Here is an 18,651-nt window from a genome sequence, read left to right on the forward strand (position 1 = left end):
TTTTGTATTAATATTAAATGGTTAGGGTTTGGTTTCCATTTTTCCCTAAACGGTTCGGTTCACCATTTCCTCAAAATGGTTTGATTCAAGCGGCGGCTTTAAGAATTTGTAAAAGGGTCCGGTTTGGTTTGGTTTGGTTTCAAGGCAAAGAAGCCGAACCGAAACCGAAAAAGATCTATCTCTCTTTCTCTCTCTCTCTCTCTCTCGCAGAGAACTTGTCTTTCTCTGTGTAATGCGAATGCATATAAATACCATACTATGCTTTCTCTGAGACACGCTATGTCCTCCTGTGCTGCCTCCATTACTGCGAGGTCTTCTTCTTCTTCTTCTTCTTCTTCTTCTTCTTCTTCCATGGCGATGTCTAAGGAGATCGTTAAGCGTGTGGGCACTCATAACGGGACATTTCACTGCGATGAAGCTCTTGGCTGCTTCCTTCTCCGCCTCACCAACAAGTTCTCTGCAGCTCAAGTTGTTCGCACCAGAGATCAATCCGTATGTATCGCTTTCATTCGTAGAAGCAAAACTAACCCTATTTTCTCTAATTGCCATTGTTTCTTTTTTTTAATACACATGATGTCCCAGAGAAATATTCGTTAGGTCAGGATCTTCCAAAAAACACCATAACCTAAACCTGTACTGACGAAAAGCCAATCTCTGCTATAAACGGGGAGGGTATTGTGATGCTCTGGGTGACCCAGCATCAAGTCCTAGTAATGATCGAGCTTCGTTGTGTATTAAAATTATAGGAGATAAATGGAAATCTCCCAATTTTCTAACTAGAGTATATAGATACAAATATGGCTTCATTGTTGTTTTTCAGTACGTAGAAATACTTTCGTAGCCATTTGTACCAGATTATTTGTGTAGATATTCTGTCTTCCATGTATCAGAGCCTATGTACAGGAGAATCCTAAATTTATACCTAATATATAACATGATCATTTTTTGCAGAGACATGGAAGTAGGCATATAATAGTTATATAAACTTAACCCAGTTCAAAAATTTAGTCTATCCATCGGTAGTACTGTTAACCTGTGTGATGAGATAAAGCTCAGTTAACAAGCTTTTCTTTTAAATACGTAGAATTTCTGTCATAGTCAATTTGTCCTAGATTGTTTCTGTTGATATCCTGTCTTCAATGTATCAGATCCTATGGACAGGAGAAGCCTAAATTATACCTATTACATATATAACACGATTGTTTTTCAGAGACATGTAAATAGGTATATAAAGCCATATAATCTCAAATTTCAACCCAGTTCAAAAATGTAGTCTAACCAAAGATAGTATTTTTTTAACCTGTGTGATAATAGTTAAACCCAAGGTAAAGGTTCTTTAACAAGCAATACCGAGGTTTTGGATGCTTGTATGGGTTTTTAAATGCTCTAGAAATTATTAACCAATTCTTTAGTATCTTGAATGCTGTCATTACATGGAATAGAAGGAAAGCTTGAGATTAAGGACAAGTGCATTGTTGTTTACCTGTCTTTGTCACTCTTTTTTGTCATGTACTTCAATTAGTGCCGTTCTGCATTTTTCTGTCTGAATATCTCCTACCTTCTCCAGTTTTTGAGTGGATAGTGCATTCTATTCATTATTTGTCTCCGTGCAATACTTAATGGAACCCTTGTCGAACCTTCTAACTTGAACGCTAACACAGGTCTTGGAGACTCTGGATGCTGTGATTGATGTTGGTGGTGTCTTTGATTCTGAAAAGGATAGATTTGACCATCACCAGAGAGGGTTTGATCAAACGTTTGGGCGTGGCTTTGATACAAAATTGAGTAGTGCAGGTCTTGTCTATAAGGTAACACTCCTATTTAGGGTCTTCCATGTTGAAAACAGTATTTTAAAGCCAGAATCTGCAAGTCACCGATCTCTTATGATGCATGAAATCGCTGTGTATGATTGAGAACATTAAAGCAAACCGTATAACATTTCACGAAACAGGATGAGATTTATTGTATTCTGTTGATATATGCGATCTTTTTTTATTGCATTGTCATACGAAATTTTCATTTCCATTGTTTACGTTGAGATGTGATACTGCTTACATTTCTGAGTTGTAGTATTATGGGCCTGAGATTATTGCCAAGGAAATGAGCGTTGATTCTAATCATCCAGATGTGGATCGTGTCTATCTTGCGCTCTACAAGAACTTTGTTGAGGTATACTGTTCCTTCTATGTAATACAAAATTCATTGGAGCTGTCAAAAGCTGATGATGCCTTGATCTATGTTTTTTCTCAGAGCTGTTGTTATCTTGTGACAATGACACTTTGCTAATTCTCTGAGTATGTGGTGATTGAGTCTAATTGATTGATGCAATCCATTTTCCTACCTCTTCTGGATTGGGAACTCAGGCAATAGATGCAATTGACAATGGAATAAACCAGTATGATGTGGCAGATCCACCGAGATATATTGAAAACACGAACTTGTCAGCTCGTGTGGGTCGGCTTAATCCGGACTGGATAGAGGAACACACAGCTGAGAAAGAGAATGATGCATTTTTTCGTGCCATGGAAATTGCTGGAGGAGAATTTCTGGAAGTAAGTATTGGCTTCCCTTCAATGATGTTTTTCCTATAATTTGAGGGTTGAGTTGAATTGTTGATCACTTTGAAGTTAGTATGTAACTTGTGTTTGTTTATAGGCCCTGCGATATCAATTCAGGTCATGGCTGCCTGCAAGAAAAATTGTTGTTGACACTTTAGCTTCAAGATTTGACATTGATAGCAGTGGGGAGATAGTGGTTTTAAAGCAGTTTTGCCCTGTGAGTTTAATGCAAACTTGTGAATTTAAACATTGGTTTTGTTCAAACTTCCAATAATATGCAGCATGAAAAGAAATGAAGACTTTTATTTGTCTTCATTCAGTGGAAGTTACATATGTTTGAGTTAGAGGAGGAGATAAAGATAGAGCCAAGCATCAAATATGTTCTTTATGAGGTATGGCATTTAAATTTTGGTTTATTAAAAAGGTCATGTTTTGTCTGCTTATAATTATGTCTCAATTTCTGTAGCCAGTTAATATTGAGAAGATGAAGGTGAGTCCTATTGTTTTATGCCAAAAGTTAATGTGATGCCTTTGCCTTGAAATGTGTTCTAGGATGATCGGAGCAATCAATGGCGGGTCCAGGCCATGGCCTTGGGACCTGGACGGTTTGAGTCCCGAAAAGCACTCCCTGCAGCATGGCGTGGATTAAGGGATGAAGAGCTTTCAAAAGAGAGTGGCATAGATGGTTGTGTTTTTGTACACATTAGTGGATTCATCGGAGGAAACAAGACATATGATGGTGTCCTTGACATGGCTCGGAAAGCTCTTTCGCTACAGTAGCCATAATATGCTTTTGCTTGGAACCATACATCAGTACCATGCAGTATTACTACCATTCCACAGTAATGCTAGTATTGCATTGAAATATCAACCTCTCTTTTGATCTGAAAATCTCTTTGGATTTATGCGCTCTTAACTTATGAATACTTTATGAAACTAGGACATTTCTATGGAGGATTATTACCACTACACAGCCGGGCTAGTATTGCATGAAATATCACCTTTGATTTATTTGCTCCTTACTTTTTGATACTTTACAAAACTATGTAGTTGGATAATTACCTTCGATTTTGACCATGACTCTTGTGTAATCAATTTTGATCATTTTAAAAGAATTCGAATGAAAATTAATAAATCAAAGCTAAACTCTATTTTTGTGGATGATTATATCTAATGCTTGACCCAATCCTTTATTTTTAACTAAAGTATTAAAAGTTTGTTTAAGATTTATAAGGGAAATGATTCACAAAATATTTCTAGAATATGATCATGACAGAAACCCATGTTGATGTTGAAACATTCCAATCATTATGATTATAGTAGACATGAAAGTTTTTCATTCAGTGAAGCAGTTGAAAGTCTTTGAAAATATGTCCAGAATGAGAAAATGTTATGTTCCTTCTTGCACATTATAGTTGTGTAGCAGCTTTCCACAATTGTGGCACCGAGTATTGGCTCCTTATATAATCTTCCAAGTAATCACTAGACACAGATCATCTGCATATCCATGATAGTTGGACATCCTGACGTACCCTGTCCTATGATTGTTGAAGTTGCACCACTCATGATGCTCACAAACTTGCTGTAACTACCCATAGTGTTTAGTCACACCTACTACACATCATTGGTCAATTCACCACAAAATTTTACCATCTAAATTTAACTTGGCCTCCACTTTACCCATTGTCACGAGACATCAACAGATCCCCAAAATTTTAGCAATACATTTGATTTAGTATATGTTCCAGCATTGGCATCAATCTGATTTTGTTCTCATATGTTTTTACCCATTTCTCGAATGATTTAGTCTGGAAGTATCAATATGGTTGGAACACTTCTAGGTTAGAAACAATCATGTGACTCGCTTGTTTATCCATACCTCAAGAGTGTGATGATTGACTTGTGAACGATAAAATTGATAACCTATCAAAATTAAAAGAGATCTTTTGCCAACAACCCAATCAATGCTTTGTTGACATTTAAATCAATGGTTTGTCAAAGCACATCAACACTTTGTCGAAGTTCAGCAAATGTACAAGACTCAAACTCGTCAATGTATAACAAATGTCATGGATGAACCTATCAAGCAAGGTTCTAGAAGATTGATGCATCAATCGGATTGACCTAATAATATAGAGGAGAAAAGATATCCCTTGACATTGTACCAAGAAGTGAGTTCTGGAAAAGATTGATATAGATCAGGATGCCAAATTTAAAGTAGAGAGCAATTATAGCACAATTATATAAGCAAGTTAGGAACCAACTGAAAATGGATGGTGGTTTCATGAACTACTTTTTGAGCAACACGGGGTTCAAGCAAGGGTGTCCACTCTCTCCCCCCACTCTTTTGGGCTCTGCATTGATAAACTTGAAGAAGTAATAAACAAGATTGTGAAAGAAGAATTATTGAATGGCCAAATCATGCATGAACTTACTCTTCTACGTGTATATGCTCATGATGTTTTTATTCTCACATACTTTGGATGATATGGAACGCTTGACGTATTGGATGCATTTTATCAAATCAAGAGATAATTGTTAATGTGGACAGACAAAAATAATGGCAATAAAGACAATACAACCAAGACATTATTCTACTTTTACATGCTAAAAGTAGTGCAAAGCTTCAAATATATTAATATTTGTAAATAATTAAATACCTAATTATAAAAGTGATTAGTATTGTAGTATGTAGTATTAGTGAAAAAACATTTATTTAGACTTTGATCTTTCTTACATGTTATATTTGAATATTCTTAAACCTTCCTTGAACCTTTGTTGTTTGTGGGATAGACATTCTAGAGCCTTCCATCAAAGTTAGTACTAATGTGGAAGATTAACCACCCTCTCCGAGAGGCGTAGCTTGAATGATTACAGGTGATGCCCACAAACATGTCCTATCAAGTTAAAAAAGTCAAGAAGGGCTATAAGACATGTCAGATAGCTTGTTGGTATTATCATACATTTGGAAGTGCATGGCTTGACCCTTCTAACATTAACAAAGCATAGATTATTCATTTACCATGTCAACATCCATCACATACTAACTGGCGATCAACTAATGGAGTAGTCCACATTGATGGTGATCAAGATTGAGCTTCATATATCAAAGCCTTAGTGAACTAGTTTGAGCATATCAACCTAGCACCTAGCATATGTTAGATTGTGCTAGAACTTCAAAGGATGGGAGATTTATCCCTCTTATTGTGGATCATAGCTTTATTCACACATCCAAGACAAAGTTGTTCCATAGGTTAGCAAGGAATTCCTATGATGATTAGTCACTCTTGCAAGTAAAGTTGATAAAGGGACCATTTAAAAGTTGTAGACTAAAGTTTTGATTGTAATTACTACTGCCACTTCATCTACAAGCATTGAGACAAGTTGAATTTGAGAATTGTGTCATGTAAAATAAGAGTTGGAAATGTGTGACACCCCAATTTCATTAGGACACTTATTCATTTTGAATATTCATGATGTAATTCACATACATAGAGCTTACTTTACGTTTCTCTTTATTTTCTCACTTTTAACTTACACAATGGAGAACTGTTCCTATTTAGAGAGGGTTATATATGTCATTGATGGTCCATATGCACAAATTGTGGTTTAATACAAAATGAAAAATACTATATAAAAAAACCCACGAAATAGAATTCAAATATACGTACTGCAGTGTACAGAGTATTTATATATAGATAGACGTTTTTGGCAATAGAATTCAAATCTAATCTGGAAACCCACCACACTAATACAAACACAATCTTGTGCTGGAACCTGATGCACCACAATTAATGACTACCAACATTTGAGTACAAGCAATAAAACTCAATATAGAAAAAGGTGAGGAGTTATAACCGTAAAGAAATGGAAGTATACACACTGCACAACTCCTTGAGCTTCCAATTCGGCAAAACTAAATGCACCATTGCAATTGAGATTTCATTATATTGTGGAAAACTCAAAAGCATGTGCAGACAGATTCTACATCAAGTATATAAACAAATATTTACATTCTACATTCCACCGTAGCATGAAACGCATACACGTTTTCTAACATTATACTACAGAAACTATTTTCTAACATTCAGCAATGTCCACACATGACACTATGCTACATGAAATAAGCGCATTTGATTTGGTTAAGTTCTTTCAGATGCATGCGTCCAATTTGAAACATACTTAGGATTCTCTCAATAACCACATCTTCGTGAGCTATTCTGATCTTTTCTGAAATATGCTGTTCTGGTACATCTTAGCTGTCTTCATGAGCTATTCTGACAGCCATCTTCGTCATGAGCTATTTTGATCTCTTCCCGCTCTGTCCCAGCACGGCGGAACCACGTGTCAAAAGCTGCCACAAGATGAGGGCAGTCATCCACACTTCGTGTCGCAAAACCAAGGCATTTTGTCAATAATTCTTGAGCATCCTTGAGTGGTAGGGTTGAAATAATGCGTAGAAATACATCTTCCAACTCCTGCAAAAGCTTTGGAGAAGAGGTAGCAGACGATGGGTTATCTCGAGACACAAGCACCACTGGCAACCAGCACTTCACAAGGTTTAACCTAACCTGCAAAAGACTCCCATATAGAAAAAAAGAATTCAAGAAATGGAATTTCCATTGCATAATTGAATAAAAGGACTCGAAGAGATGAAAGATTAAAATATTTGTTTTTATGCATTCTGGCTATTTTTTTTTAATAGTTTTTTTATTTAAAAGGATTCCAGAACAGTAGGCTGTATGAAAGTGTCATATGTATGGATACACGAATGGTTTTAAGCATATGACAATAGCCATTGGGAGAAGCAAAGAATTGCCAAGCACATTTCAATTATTTTACAGCAATAAATTCTCAAATGTCTTTTGTTTTGATACATAAAAAAAGGAATTATTTGCAAGGTAAAACTCTGAAATAGCCACATGCATCAATGAATTATTTTCCCAAATGCCACTAGTAGATGCTAGAAAAGATCAATGAAGATGACAATAGCATTAAGGATATAATGTGTCAATGAATTTTCATGGAAAGTTGACAAACCTGACAAGATGCAATAATTGTTCCAGTAGAAACAGCAAGGGCAAGTCGCCAAGTGCACCGAAGAACAAGCGTAAGTAAACCAGGAGCAATGCTACGCCAAGCATCATCATTGAAAGCCCTTTGAAGATTCGCAGTAAAAACACTTTGTTCACTCCACTCTGTCACAGCGTTGTCAGCTACTTTCAATTCAATCATTCTCTCAACTAACCAAAGCAAATGCTTCCCATTCACTGATGCTGTATGTAAACTCATCCTTTGAAGAGCTTCTATCTCATCATGCCGCCCACGCACATTGGGACTTGAATATTCTTCAACTGAATCTTTCACTATTTTCAAACTATTTGCAAAAGCACCATCGAGCACAAGTTTTACTGTAGTTCGAGAGCCATGATCATTGAGAATCCTAGCTACAAATGACTTTACAGTTGCACCATTAGGATGGCTATGTGTGGCTGCATAGACTAACCCACCGAGCATATCTTCTACTACAGTTGTATTGACAGGAACAACCCTAGCAAGCAATTGCGCTGATTCTTTGAGTTGAAGCGTAGTGACCAATTCTAAAACCTTTTTCTCTTCCTCTTTTGTCCATGGCACAGCTTCAAGATACTGAACACAAGCTGTTATACATTCATCATACAACCACTCAGCAGCTACTGGCAAGCACGACAATGCTGAGGGAACATCTTTTATAACTTGTTGGAAATCCTTGTGATAAAGTAGTTCTAACACTTGAAGATATGGATTGATGCTCCGGGAGGCAGGGACAGTAACATTGATATGCATTCTCATTTTATTATTCGGACCCTCAGAAAACTGTCTGGTTTCTTTCCATCGTTCAGATAGAACAGTAGCAAAGTATGGGCACTGATCCAGAACCTGAGAATGCAAGAATACTTTTGTACTGTTTAGGTTCAAATCAGTTGTTTCTGAATTATTACCGGACTCTGATTGATGTGGATGCAAGAAGAGCACTACGTTTGCCTCCACAGAATCATTGAACTGAATAGGGTCATTTGATGCAATCTTGGATTTAAAGTCATTCTGAAGATCTGTGTTACTAGAGCCATTTTTTTGCTCAGTTGTGGAAGATGAGGGTCGATCCAAAACAGAGCATAAGCGACTGAAGCTACTGACTCGTGGTTTTTTCTTCACAGGATGCATATCCAAGAGGCTTCCTGTTTAACACGGATTTTATCTAATGCATTGAAATCTTGTTCAATACTGAGTCTCATCAAGTGGATCTATTACTCATTTTAGCACAACATCTGCTGGCTGAAATTTTCATCAAGTTTTCCTGAAAATCAAAATCTGACAAGAAACTAAATATTAGTTTTTAGCATCCGAGATTAGAGTTAAAAACGTACACAGGAAGAAAATTTTTAACTTTTGATAAAGAAATAAAAAAACAAGCAATTCTCCACTAGAAATCAAAACCCTAAATTTTCTCAAATATATGATGAAAATGAACAATCTCTCCCCAAAAAATCAGAATCATTAAGATCGGAAGGCTTCAATGCAATAAATTGCAGAAACGTCTCATATTATACATTAACAGATGATCAGCCAGATGGCTATGTCATCATCCAGTACATTCCTGAAACACTTAAGGAAGGACAAGAAAACTCTGATCAACCAAAATAAACAATAAATTAAAAGAAGCATTCAAAGCAAAGACTGAATCCTCAGTTCCCAGAAGCTTCAGATACAGCCTGAACAGCAACGTGATCCAGATATGAACAAAATCCTGCATTATTAAACATATTGAAACCCTGAAATGTCAAAATGAACCGGGGAAACCAAAATACATTTGGAATCGTTGGACACCACAAAATGTCTAGAATTCGTATCTTAGCAGATGATCGATTGAGTGCACTATTCGTACATTACAACCATTAAGGACTTGGAAACCCTAATTTATTAAAGACAAGCACAAGCATTTCGAGCACAAGTGTCGAAAGCAATAGCTTCCGAAACCTTCTGGAAGCATGAAACACGAAAGAAGAAGAAGAAGAAGAAACGTCTCTTCGGGAAGAATTTCGTATGGAGATAACGGCCGTTTCGTCGCATGGGAATCCAAGAGCAAAGCAAAAAGGGAGAAAGATTGTGAAAACAGAAGGCAAGAGTACAAAGGTTTGGGGGGGGGGCGTACCTGGAAACAAAGACGGGAGGCAAGGAACAGACTCAGAAGCAGAAGGAAGCGAAGCTCGGAATCGGCGGCGATGGCGATGGCGATGGCGATGGCGATGGAGACGAAAGAAAGACGGGCGACAGAGATGATCGATCACAGAACATTCCCGAAGACTTACTCTGCTTTCCGGCTACTTATGTAAATATGGAAAACCATCGATACACGAATATAAATATATATATATATACATTTAACATAATACATACATAGATATATGTATATATGTACATATGAGTTAACGAGATTCTAGAAGTTTCCACAAACCAGGGGTGTGCGTCTTCTCTGTGAGCTGGTTTTTATGATAACCAATGTGCCTCTTGTCCATGGTTTTCTCTCGTTGTGTCTACGTGTGCGTGCGTGTATGTTCTCGTAACACAAATGTTTATGGCACCGAGTCTAACCATTGTCTGCTCTCATAACACATATGTTTATTATGACACCTGGTCAAGCATTGTCTAGGTGCCATAACAATATGTACATGCCCGCGCCCCACTCCGTGTCTGCCTTGTCGACTCTTTCTCGTAACGCGAATGTTTATGACCCCTAGTCAAGCATTGACTATTCTCATAACACATATGTTTATGGCACCTAGTCAAGTATCGTTTGTTCTCCTAACACGGATGTTATGACACATACATAGTCGAGCATTGTTTGTTCTAATAACACGGATATTTATGACACCTGATCGAGCATTTTCCTTGTGTCATAACAAGGATGGTATCACACCTAGTCAAGCATTGTCATGTGTCATGACAAGATGTTGTAACACTTGCTACAACATTTTTATGGTGCATTGTGTCATCACAAGATGTTATAACACCTAGTCCATCATTTCATGGTGTCATAGTGTCATAAGTTGATCTTACACTAATATATTTCATGGTGTCATAGTGTCATAGCATGACGTCATAACACTTGTCAACATTTCTTGGCATCATCATCAAGATTTTATGATGCCTTGTGTTTTGGTTATCTATTAAGCTCACTCTAATATTTATAGGTTCTTAAAGGCAAACAACAAAAGGAGACAAAAAGCTAGTCCTTGTTCACAAAGAAGTGTCAATCAAAAGTCATAGATATGGGATGGTGAAGACATGGTTGGATGCTCTTCTTAGTGTTCTCACTTCAATCTTAGCTAATAACGTTTCACTCTTTATTAAAACACTTGTTTTGCTACTCCTTAAAAGCTTTTAAACAAAACACTTGTTTATCTACCAAAAAAACAAGGAATATTCATCTATGCAAATCACTACAATCCAAGAATATTAGTTTACATATGCCCAATTCACTTCAAACTTAATTGATAACATTTCACTCCACAAATGGCTTCCACTACTTGTATAATTACATATCACCATGTCTACACCATAATCCTTCCAATCTACCCTAGTGAACTCAACCTTAGTATAGTTGCATATCACCACGTCAACACCACAATCCTTCCAATCTCCCTTGGTGAATCTAACCTTAGTGTTGACTAGTAGGGCATTTTATAGTATCATAACATGTTACCAATCAGTGTATCCAAAATGTCTTTACTAATTGGTCAACACCTATTGGAGCATTGTCAATGCATATCATTATCCTAAAGTCATACACGATTTCGACCATAATCAACAAAATAATTCACATCATTGTCGATTTTACAATGATGACGTCCACATAGCTCCATCATGTACTAATGTTGCTGCACGATTTTTTCATTTATATAGTCTTTCTCACAAGAACAGGGAATGGATTAGTCCATGGAAAAAAGTTTGATTTGCAAAGGTTTGTTTTACATGAATCATCACACATGAATTAAATAGTATCAAAAAATTGCTTTATTTTATTCTCAAAGACGATAAAGTGATTACAACATTTTTACAACCACAACTAGTTTGGAACACAATTGCATCTCAAAAACGTTTGTGCACTCGTGCTACATTTACCTTATTTACATGGGAATGATTACTAAATATGTAATTTACATGGCATCCTCCTCTGATGGAGGATTATACAAAAACATCTGAATTTCTTGACTTGAATGGAGAGTGGAGGAAAAGACCTTGCTTCTCCACTTGTACACCAAGAATATAATTAGTATTACAACAAAAAATGTCAAGATAAATATAACAAGCACTAGTTTTCCTGTTGCAATTGAATGCTTGTCACCTTGCATGCCTGGAAAAAAAGTTTTAAGACACCATAGATTTGAGAACATTTGTGAGTTCGCTTCTAAAGCTTCTCTCGAAACATTAGCAATATTACATTTCTGACCTGGTTCACAAATACATGTGGTGGTGTCCCGAAGGTATTGATTGGGGGGGCATCCAGCACAATCACCTGAAATATCCCAAAAATTTCATTCTTTTAATACTACTCAGTCAATAGGCTGCAATTTGGAGAAGAGACATTTTTAAAATTACCATATTTTACGTGTTTCGAAAAATCTACACAAGTATAGAAATCTTGTGAACATCTTTTCTTGTCTTCTTGGTTAGTGTGTGTCAAGCAGTTGCCTTTATCTTCCAACAATCTTTATATAGAGGTGCAAAAAGATAGAACTAGCCGTTAGGGAACAATACCACAGTATTTCCATTGGTGGGATACAAGTATAAATCTTACGTTGTATTTGAGCTCATCATGCGATTTCCAGAGAAGTAATTGCATTTGATGTCCCTTTTCATTAAAGACACCAACAGATACATATAGTGAAAGAATTAAACAGAGGCAAATACTACATTTCACAAATTCATTACAAAAATTTGATGGTTTTCACACACTCACACAAGCTTGGCATGTTTCAGGAATACTTTTTCGACACTCCCATAGAGTAGATTATGCTGCAAATCTCTGTTACAACAAGATATTTCATTGCCTCAAAATCAACTTCATCATACTTTTGAAGCCATTGATTTACAAACTCTCAAGTAGGTAACATGTGCTTCATAGAAAATTCACAAAGTCTATCTCCTGCTTTTCTCTAGTGAACAAAGAAAGGATCCATCCAAAAATAATTGAAAATGCAACAAGTATTCTGCCACTTTTGAAAGGAATTCGTAAACACGAACAAGGGCAGAAATTAATGGTATAATGAAAACACCATGATCATCTTTATTTTGAGGAAAAAGCTCAGGGATCGTGTATTTCTCCTTATTTTTCTATGGTATGCCAAACAAAGATAGTTCATGGATATGGCATATGATGTTTTTTTGAAACAAACCATCGATGAACCTAAGCATAATGATAAATTCTCACGGAAAGCTTGGGAAGTAGTTATTACTCAACCATGTGATAAAAACAATTTAAATGCTTGAAAAAACAGCCTTCAAAGGTGCCCTCACATGAACTGAGATTAATATCGTTTAAACATGAACCGCATCACTTACAAGTGTTCCAAACTTGGTAGTGTTTGTGTCCAGAAAGGAAAGAATTTTGTGAGGTAGTTGTATTCCAGCCGTCTGCAAATCGACAAAATCAAAACTGGGATAAGATTTCCTTGATATAAAATAATGATACTAAACAAACTATTTGAAATTTTACAGGCTGCTTAAGTTTTTAAGATTGTTCCACGCCTCTGGAATTGTTCCTGAAAGCTGATTATCATATAGGTGCCTGCAAGACCAGCATACAACTACATTCTCATAGGTTTCTTTAGTTGGATGGAATTTCAAATGATTCATATTGCCTGGTGTGCCTCGCAAAGACAACAAAAACCTCGGCAGTCACAAGTGTATAGTATGGGTGGTAATGGACTTTGCTTACACATGAAAACCTTTGGCAGAACATAAATCCAATTTGAAGAAGTTGTTTCTTCACCACATATGGGCGGTATGTAATTCAATTTTTTGCGTTATGGGATACAGGGATCCAAGAATTCTAATTGCTTCAAGAGAATCCAAAAATTGGAGAACTAATCATCCAGGCAGGTGATCAATGGAAAATGAAATTACCACACCAGTGCCTTAACAAGTAAGAGCATCAGTAAAAATGACAATGTATATCACCAAATAAATCTGAGGCGTCTATTCTAATACATCATAATGAGGCAAATTACATCTCACAGAAATTATAGCTTAGAATAATTGTTGATATTTTAGCATTATGATTTATAATGATTCCTTACAAAAACTTGCAACACTACTGTAGTTTTAGTGGTGTGAATTGTGCCGTATAGAATGCACATTCAGCCAAATGGAATGAATTTGAGATGCTTAATCCATCAAACCTTTGTACTAGAAAAAATATATGTGTTGAGTGTGGGATCAATCCGCCCTCCTTTCAATGGAAAAACTTTTGCGAGTTTATTGACATAGTGGCATAATTAAAGGAGAATGTCAACGAAGAAAACAACCCAAAAAGGAAAGGGCATAAATAGAACTCATTCTTTAAAATAGCAGTCATATATCATAGAAGATGAATAAAGTTAGAAGGGAAGCTTACAACATCCTCATATTTAACAAGTTTCCAAACTCCGGCGGGAGGCCACCCCACAGATCACAGCCATGCATATTCCTCGAACAGTTGAGAGATTGCACAAATTAACCAGCACATTTAGAACAACTTCGAAGAAAAAAATTACTCATCAGAGGAATGGGAATTCATGTTAGATGTTGGTGTTTACACTTGGAATGAGGTATAATGCTGACTTACAAAAGAAATCATTATCTATATGTACTCACAGATAAGTTAAGTTTTTAAGTGTAGAGATTTCTATAGGTATGGAGGTGTTGATATCATTGTCCCACAAACTCCTGGAATGAAGCATATGAAACAAGAAAAAAAAATTACAAAAAAAACGCCTAAGAGGAAAATACTGAAAAGCAAAAATGATTGCTGATTAAACTATAACTTACAACTCAGCCAAGCTTATCAAATTACCCAGCCCTTGAGGCAATGGTCCTTGAAGTGTGTTGTTCCCTAAAAAACTAGCATTGTAAAACGCCAAGCTTTAAATATGAAAATAATCACCCCCTACTTTGTCCACTATACTTTTCTTAAAAATTATTCTAGTATAAGATACAAATCAAACATTTGTAAGTCATCTCCATAAATTATATATTGCATGGAAGCTTCACTGCCTATTATGGTATTTCTAAGAATTCCACATGTTTTAGCACACTATGGTATCAAATGGAGATGGAAGTGAATTATGCTTTAGTCTGTGTATAGGAAAATACTTCGAACATACTTTATCAAGATAAGCATGACCACTTATGTAATAGGAAGTGGTCTGAGGAAACAAATTGCAAAGAATTTAAGGTATGCATATGAAACCATAAAACAAAAATATGGTTGTTCACAAACTACATCAGCATAATAGGAATAATCATTGATTATTAATCAAGGAAAATAACATCTAAATATATATGTTCCATTTTTGGTAGATACATTTTATTACATTCTTAACCACTTACAGGAGTTGTAGCTTAGTGAGTCTTGTTAAACCAATTGGAAACAATCCTCTGACCCCTGCATTATCCAGCTTACTGCGAGAGAAGAAGAACTATGAAGTTATTTCAGATTCCAAAACAAATTTCAGTAGAAAAGAGGGTGAGAACTACAATCCCAAAAACATACAGATAGATCAGGTTTGTCAATCTGAGAATAGATTCGGGAAATTCGGTGTTTAGATAGTTGAAGCTCATATTCCTGTAAAAATTGCATCAGATGTTTAACATAATATAACTAGATTTTACGAAAAAGTGTTTTACAATTCCAAAGATTGTCAATGAGATACATCATACAATATCTGAAGTTTTTCCAAGTGCTGAATGGATGCCAAATTCCCCGTTATATTGTTCCAAGGTCCAGAACTTGACTTCGAATTGCTCAAATCCAAAGAAATAAGAGCATCCAGGTGGCCTATTTCTTCAGGTATAGGTCCCTCAATACCTTGATTGCTCAGGTTTCTTCAGGAAATATTCAGGATTAATCTCAAAAATATGTATCAAAAGTATGGTACAAACATGCAAGACACTGCTGAAATCAAAAGCTGGATACAAAAACTGTAATCTTGTTTTAAACAATGAGGTTAACGTGAAGATCAAGTTTCAACACATAAAAGCTTTGCTGGCAATGAGCAATGATCTCTACCCTACTATGCACGAGAACTTGAAGCTAGGCACAAATCGGTGTAAAACTTGAACAAATGAATGTAGTACAGGCATTTAACAACAAAAAGTATCGTTAACCTTATAAAGATCAAGAAAGAACCATGATAAATACAACATATAGAAAAAACTCAAGTTGAGATCATCTTAATTTCAGTTGCCATGAATTGATGACAAAAATGATAATATACTGGGAATTTGGATGAAGACATTTTCATGGGAATTTGAGAACCTGAATGATCTGTCACTCGAGGTCTCTCTGAGTAACGCCTTTGCTGGGTTGGTATTCGTGTTTCCTTGCAAGGATGTACTGCTGTTTGCATTTCTTAATAGTTTGGATGTTGTTCTAGCAGCCATATGGTGAAATGTTTGATTCAGATTTTTATTTCCCAGCATATTGAGAATCCATTAGATAGGCATATAGAGTTACACTCACAGAGATGTACATGTGTCAACACAAACTTCTATTACATATAAGAGTAGCTCACAATGTCCTCCCATGCACTCACACCTTAGAGTTTAGATGGGATCTGGACTAATATAGTTAGCTGACACAGATAATAGTCACAGCAGCTGTATAAGAGAAAGAAGGTGGATATTTATATTCTGTGTTTGGCCTTATTGTCACATTAAATGTGCAAGTCAGTTGATAGTAGTGGGAATATTCCTTTTCTGTAAACCAACTTGTCATTTAATATGACCCTAGCTCTCTAGATATACACCTAGATAGTACTTATCATAAAATCAATGACACATACTTCATGACTAAGTACGTCTTAACGTTGCCAACAGGGAATATTCTTCTAGTCAACCTAACTAGTCAATCCCATTTTACCCTATTTCACTTTTTCCTCCTTCACCTAAATAGTGGCCCCAACCTCAGGACCTTACGAATAGCTTGATTGTGGCTTTGTGCAGTTGACTTCATCCCAGCATTGGCCCCAAAGAGATTGTGTCACTCGAGAAGGTCGCTCCCAGCAATGTCATTACTCAGTTGCGATTCATATTTCCCAGGCAAAGTCATCCTTCAAGATCATGCAACTGTTTACCCTTTTATTGGGAAGGTGGGTCGAGAAGGTTGTCAATATTCTCTGAGATTTAGCCTCAAGTGAATCTTCTCTAAACTGACACAAAGCTTAACTAATTAAGACATACTTACTCAACCACAAAACTCACTAGACACTCTTTGATTGGTTAAAGAATAAGCAAATCTTAAGTAGGAAAAAGAGTCCCAATTCCGATTAATTAGTCATGCAATAATACAAGATTAAGCTCGAGAATTCAACAAAGCAAAATCTAGTCTAAGTGTAAAGAATGATGAAGAAACTTCAAAGAGTCACAAAAATTGAATTTTATACTTCTTACACCCCAACACTGTTTGGTTCCGTTAAGCCACAGTACATGCATAAACCTCAGCTATGAAAATGCCCTTCATGGGAAACTGCCCTATAGAAACCAAGCTAAATATAATCAAGGAAATCACAAAGTGATCCCACCAAAATGCAAGTGGGGATTTGGTAAAAATAAGCCAATGCATAAACGACTAGTTGTTGGGTAATGGAACGCAGACATTAAGAAAAATCGCAAATTTTGAGAAGGAAGACAATCGAGAAGGTATGATACTGGAATTTTTCGTGGTGTAAGACTAAAATATGTGTGTGTGTGCATCCAGTCCATTAATTTAGCCATCAAAAAAGCAAAACCAAAAACCTGAGCTTGGGTGACGTACAAGGAATTATATAATATATTACAGTATATACAAGTAAATCACGGTCTATGGTAGAATCACATGAAAACTCAACAAAAAGAGAAAATTGGCAAAAAAACTGAGTTAGAATGACTCACAGAGCGATAACTCGAAGGTCTTCATTGCAAACAACTCCTTCCCAGCCATGGCAAGGATCGTTTCCATTCCAAGTTGAGAGAGACGTATTGAGATTCCATTTCTGCTTCGCAGAGATCAAGGCTCTGCCTAGTGGACGAATGTATGCATTTAAAAGCATGGAAATGAATCCAAAAGAAAGTACGCTTGAGAAATCACGAGAGAGATAGAGAAGAATGGACCACGTCGCTTACCATCATCGCTGTCGTATGCAGAAATGGATTGAAGGCAGACGGGAGAGATCAAGAGGAAAATGAGAAGGAACTCCATAGCCCATAACAGAGACCTCTCTCTCTCTCTCTCTCTCTCTCTCTCTCTTCTGACTCTCGCGGGTTTCGAACTCTCGACTCCTCGAGTTTGACTCTATTGTTTTCTTCTTCTTTTTGCGTTTCTTCTTCTTCTTCTTCTTCTTCTTTAAACTTTGAATTCTTCATACAAAGAAGAAAAACAATTCCATAGCATATAAAAGCAGATATACTATGAACATCACCAAAACATGAACATTTCCTATAGGAAAGCCTCTCGGTTACATAGGACCGACCATCTCATGGATAAACCTCTCCACGAGAAAAAACCGAAAATTGGGTCAAATATCATAGTGTGACGTGTGTGTCGATCCCACGTGGGATCGTAACAGTCTTCTGTCTGGTCGGAGATTGACGATGCACATCATAATGGTGCGCATTGTTCCTAAGATCATAAAGGAGGCACGAATGTTGCTTTGGCTGACTATTTTTATACATAAGCGGGAAATCACAATGCATTCTCAACCCCCCGAGCCATTAACCTTTGTACGGCAATGCCAATCGAATGTGGCGTTTGCTTTATGTGCTATTGTTGATGGATGGAGCAAGGGCTCACCACCCGAACTAGGGGACCAAGGGA

The 18,651-nt window shown here is 36.5% G+C and overlaps 3 protein-coding genes across 6 annotated transcripts; 1 reads left to right on the forward strand and 2 right to left on the reverse strand.

Moving 5' to 3' along the window:
• Positions 1-232: 232 nt before the first annotated feature.
• On the forward strand, positions 233-3,518 carry LOC147856271 (uncharacterized). The gene is made up of 7 exons (XM_087329002.1): positions 233-492; positions 1,662-1,808; positions 2,071-2,169; positions 2,364-2,552; positions 2,656-2,775; positions 2,879-2,950; positions 3,111-3,518. Exons 1-7 carry the CDS (start codon positions 259-261, stop codon positions 3,336-3,338), a joined length of 1,089 nt encoding a protein of 362 aa, XP_087185128.1. The 5' UTR covers positions 233-258; the 3' UTR covers positions 3,339-3,518.
• Positions 3,519-6,556: 3,038 nt separating this feature from the next.
• Positions 6,557-9,887, reverse strand: LOC147856272 (BTB/POZ domain-containing protein At3g05675-like). 4 transcript variants are annotated; one of them, XM_087329700.1, is made up of 3 exons: positions 9,759-9,884; positions 7,599-8,920; positions 6,557-7,129 (listed from the first exon to the last, which is right to left on the reverse strand). In XM_087329700.1, the coding sequence occupies exons 2-3, from the start codon at positions 8,760-8,762 to the stop codon at positions 6,824-6,826; spliced, it is 1,470 nt and encodes a 489-aa protein (XP_087185826.1). In that variant the 5' UTR covers positions 8,763-8,920; positions 9,759-9,884; the 3' UTR covers positions 6,557-6,823. The 4 variants fall into 4 exon arrangements, with proteins under 4 accessions (XP_087185826.1, XP_087185827.1, XP_087185828.1 ...); XM_087329701.1 differs by having other exon boundaries at positions 7,599-8,909; positions 9,751-9,880; XM_087329702.1 differs by having other exon boundaries at positions 7,599-8,776; positions 9,751-9,782.
• Positions 9,888-11,585: 1,698 nt separating this feature from the next.
• On the reverse strand, positions 11,586-18,103 carry LOC147856273 (uncharacterized). Its single transcript, XM_087329819.1, has 15 exons — positions 17,961-18,103; positions 17,730-17,856; positions 15,519-15,683; positions 15,352-15,423; positions 15,189-15,260; positions 14,628-14,699; positions 14,454-14,525; positions 14,215-14,286; positions 13,315-13,386; positions 13,161-13,232; positions 12,559-12,624; positions 12,397-12,450; positions 12,198-12,307; positions 12,049-12,114; positions 11,586-11,952 (listed from the first exon to the last, which is right to left on the reverse strand). Exons 1-15 carry the CDS (start codon positions 18,034-18,036, stop codon positions 11,756-11,758), a joined length of 1,365 nt encoding a protein of 454 aa, XP_087185945.1. The 5' UTR covers positions 18,037-18,103; the 3' UTR covers positions 11,586-11,755.
• Between the last annotated feature and the right edge of the window lie 548 nt (positions 18,104-18,651).

The sequence above is a fragment of the Azolla caroliniana genome, unplaced genomic scaffold (assembly GCF_043228905.1).
Source record: "Azolla caroliniana isolate FFs.n. ecotype wild unplaced genomic scaffold, voAzoCaro1.0.p SCAF_13, whole genome shotgun sequence".
In the NCBI taxonomy this organism is placed as follows: Eukaryota; Viridiplantae; Streptophyta; class Polypodiopsida; order Salviniales; family Salviniaceae; genus Azolla; species Azolla caroliniana.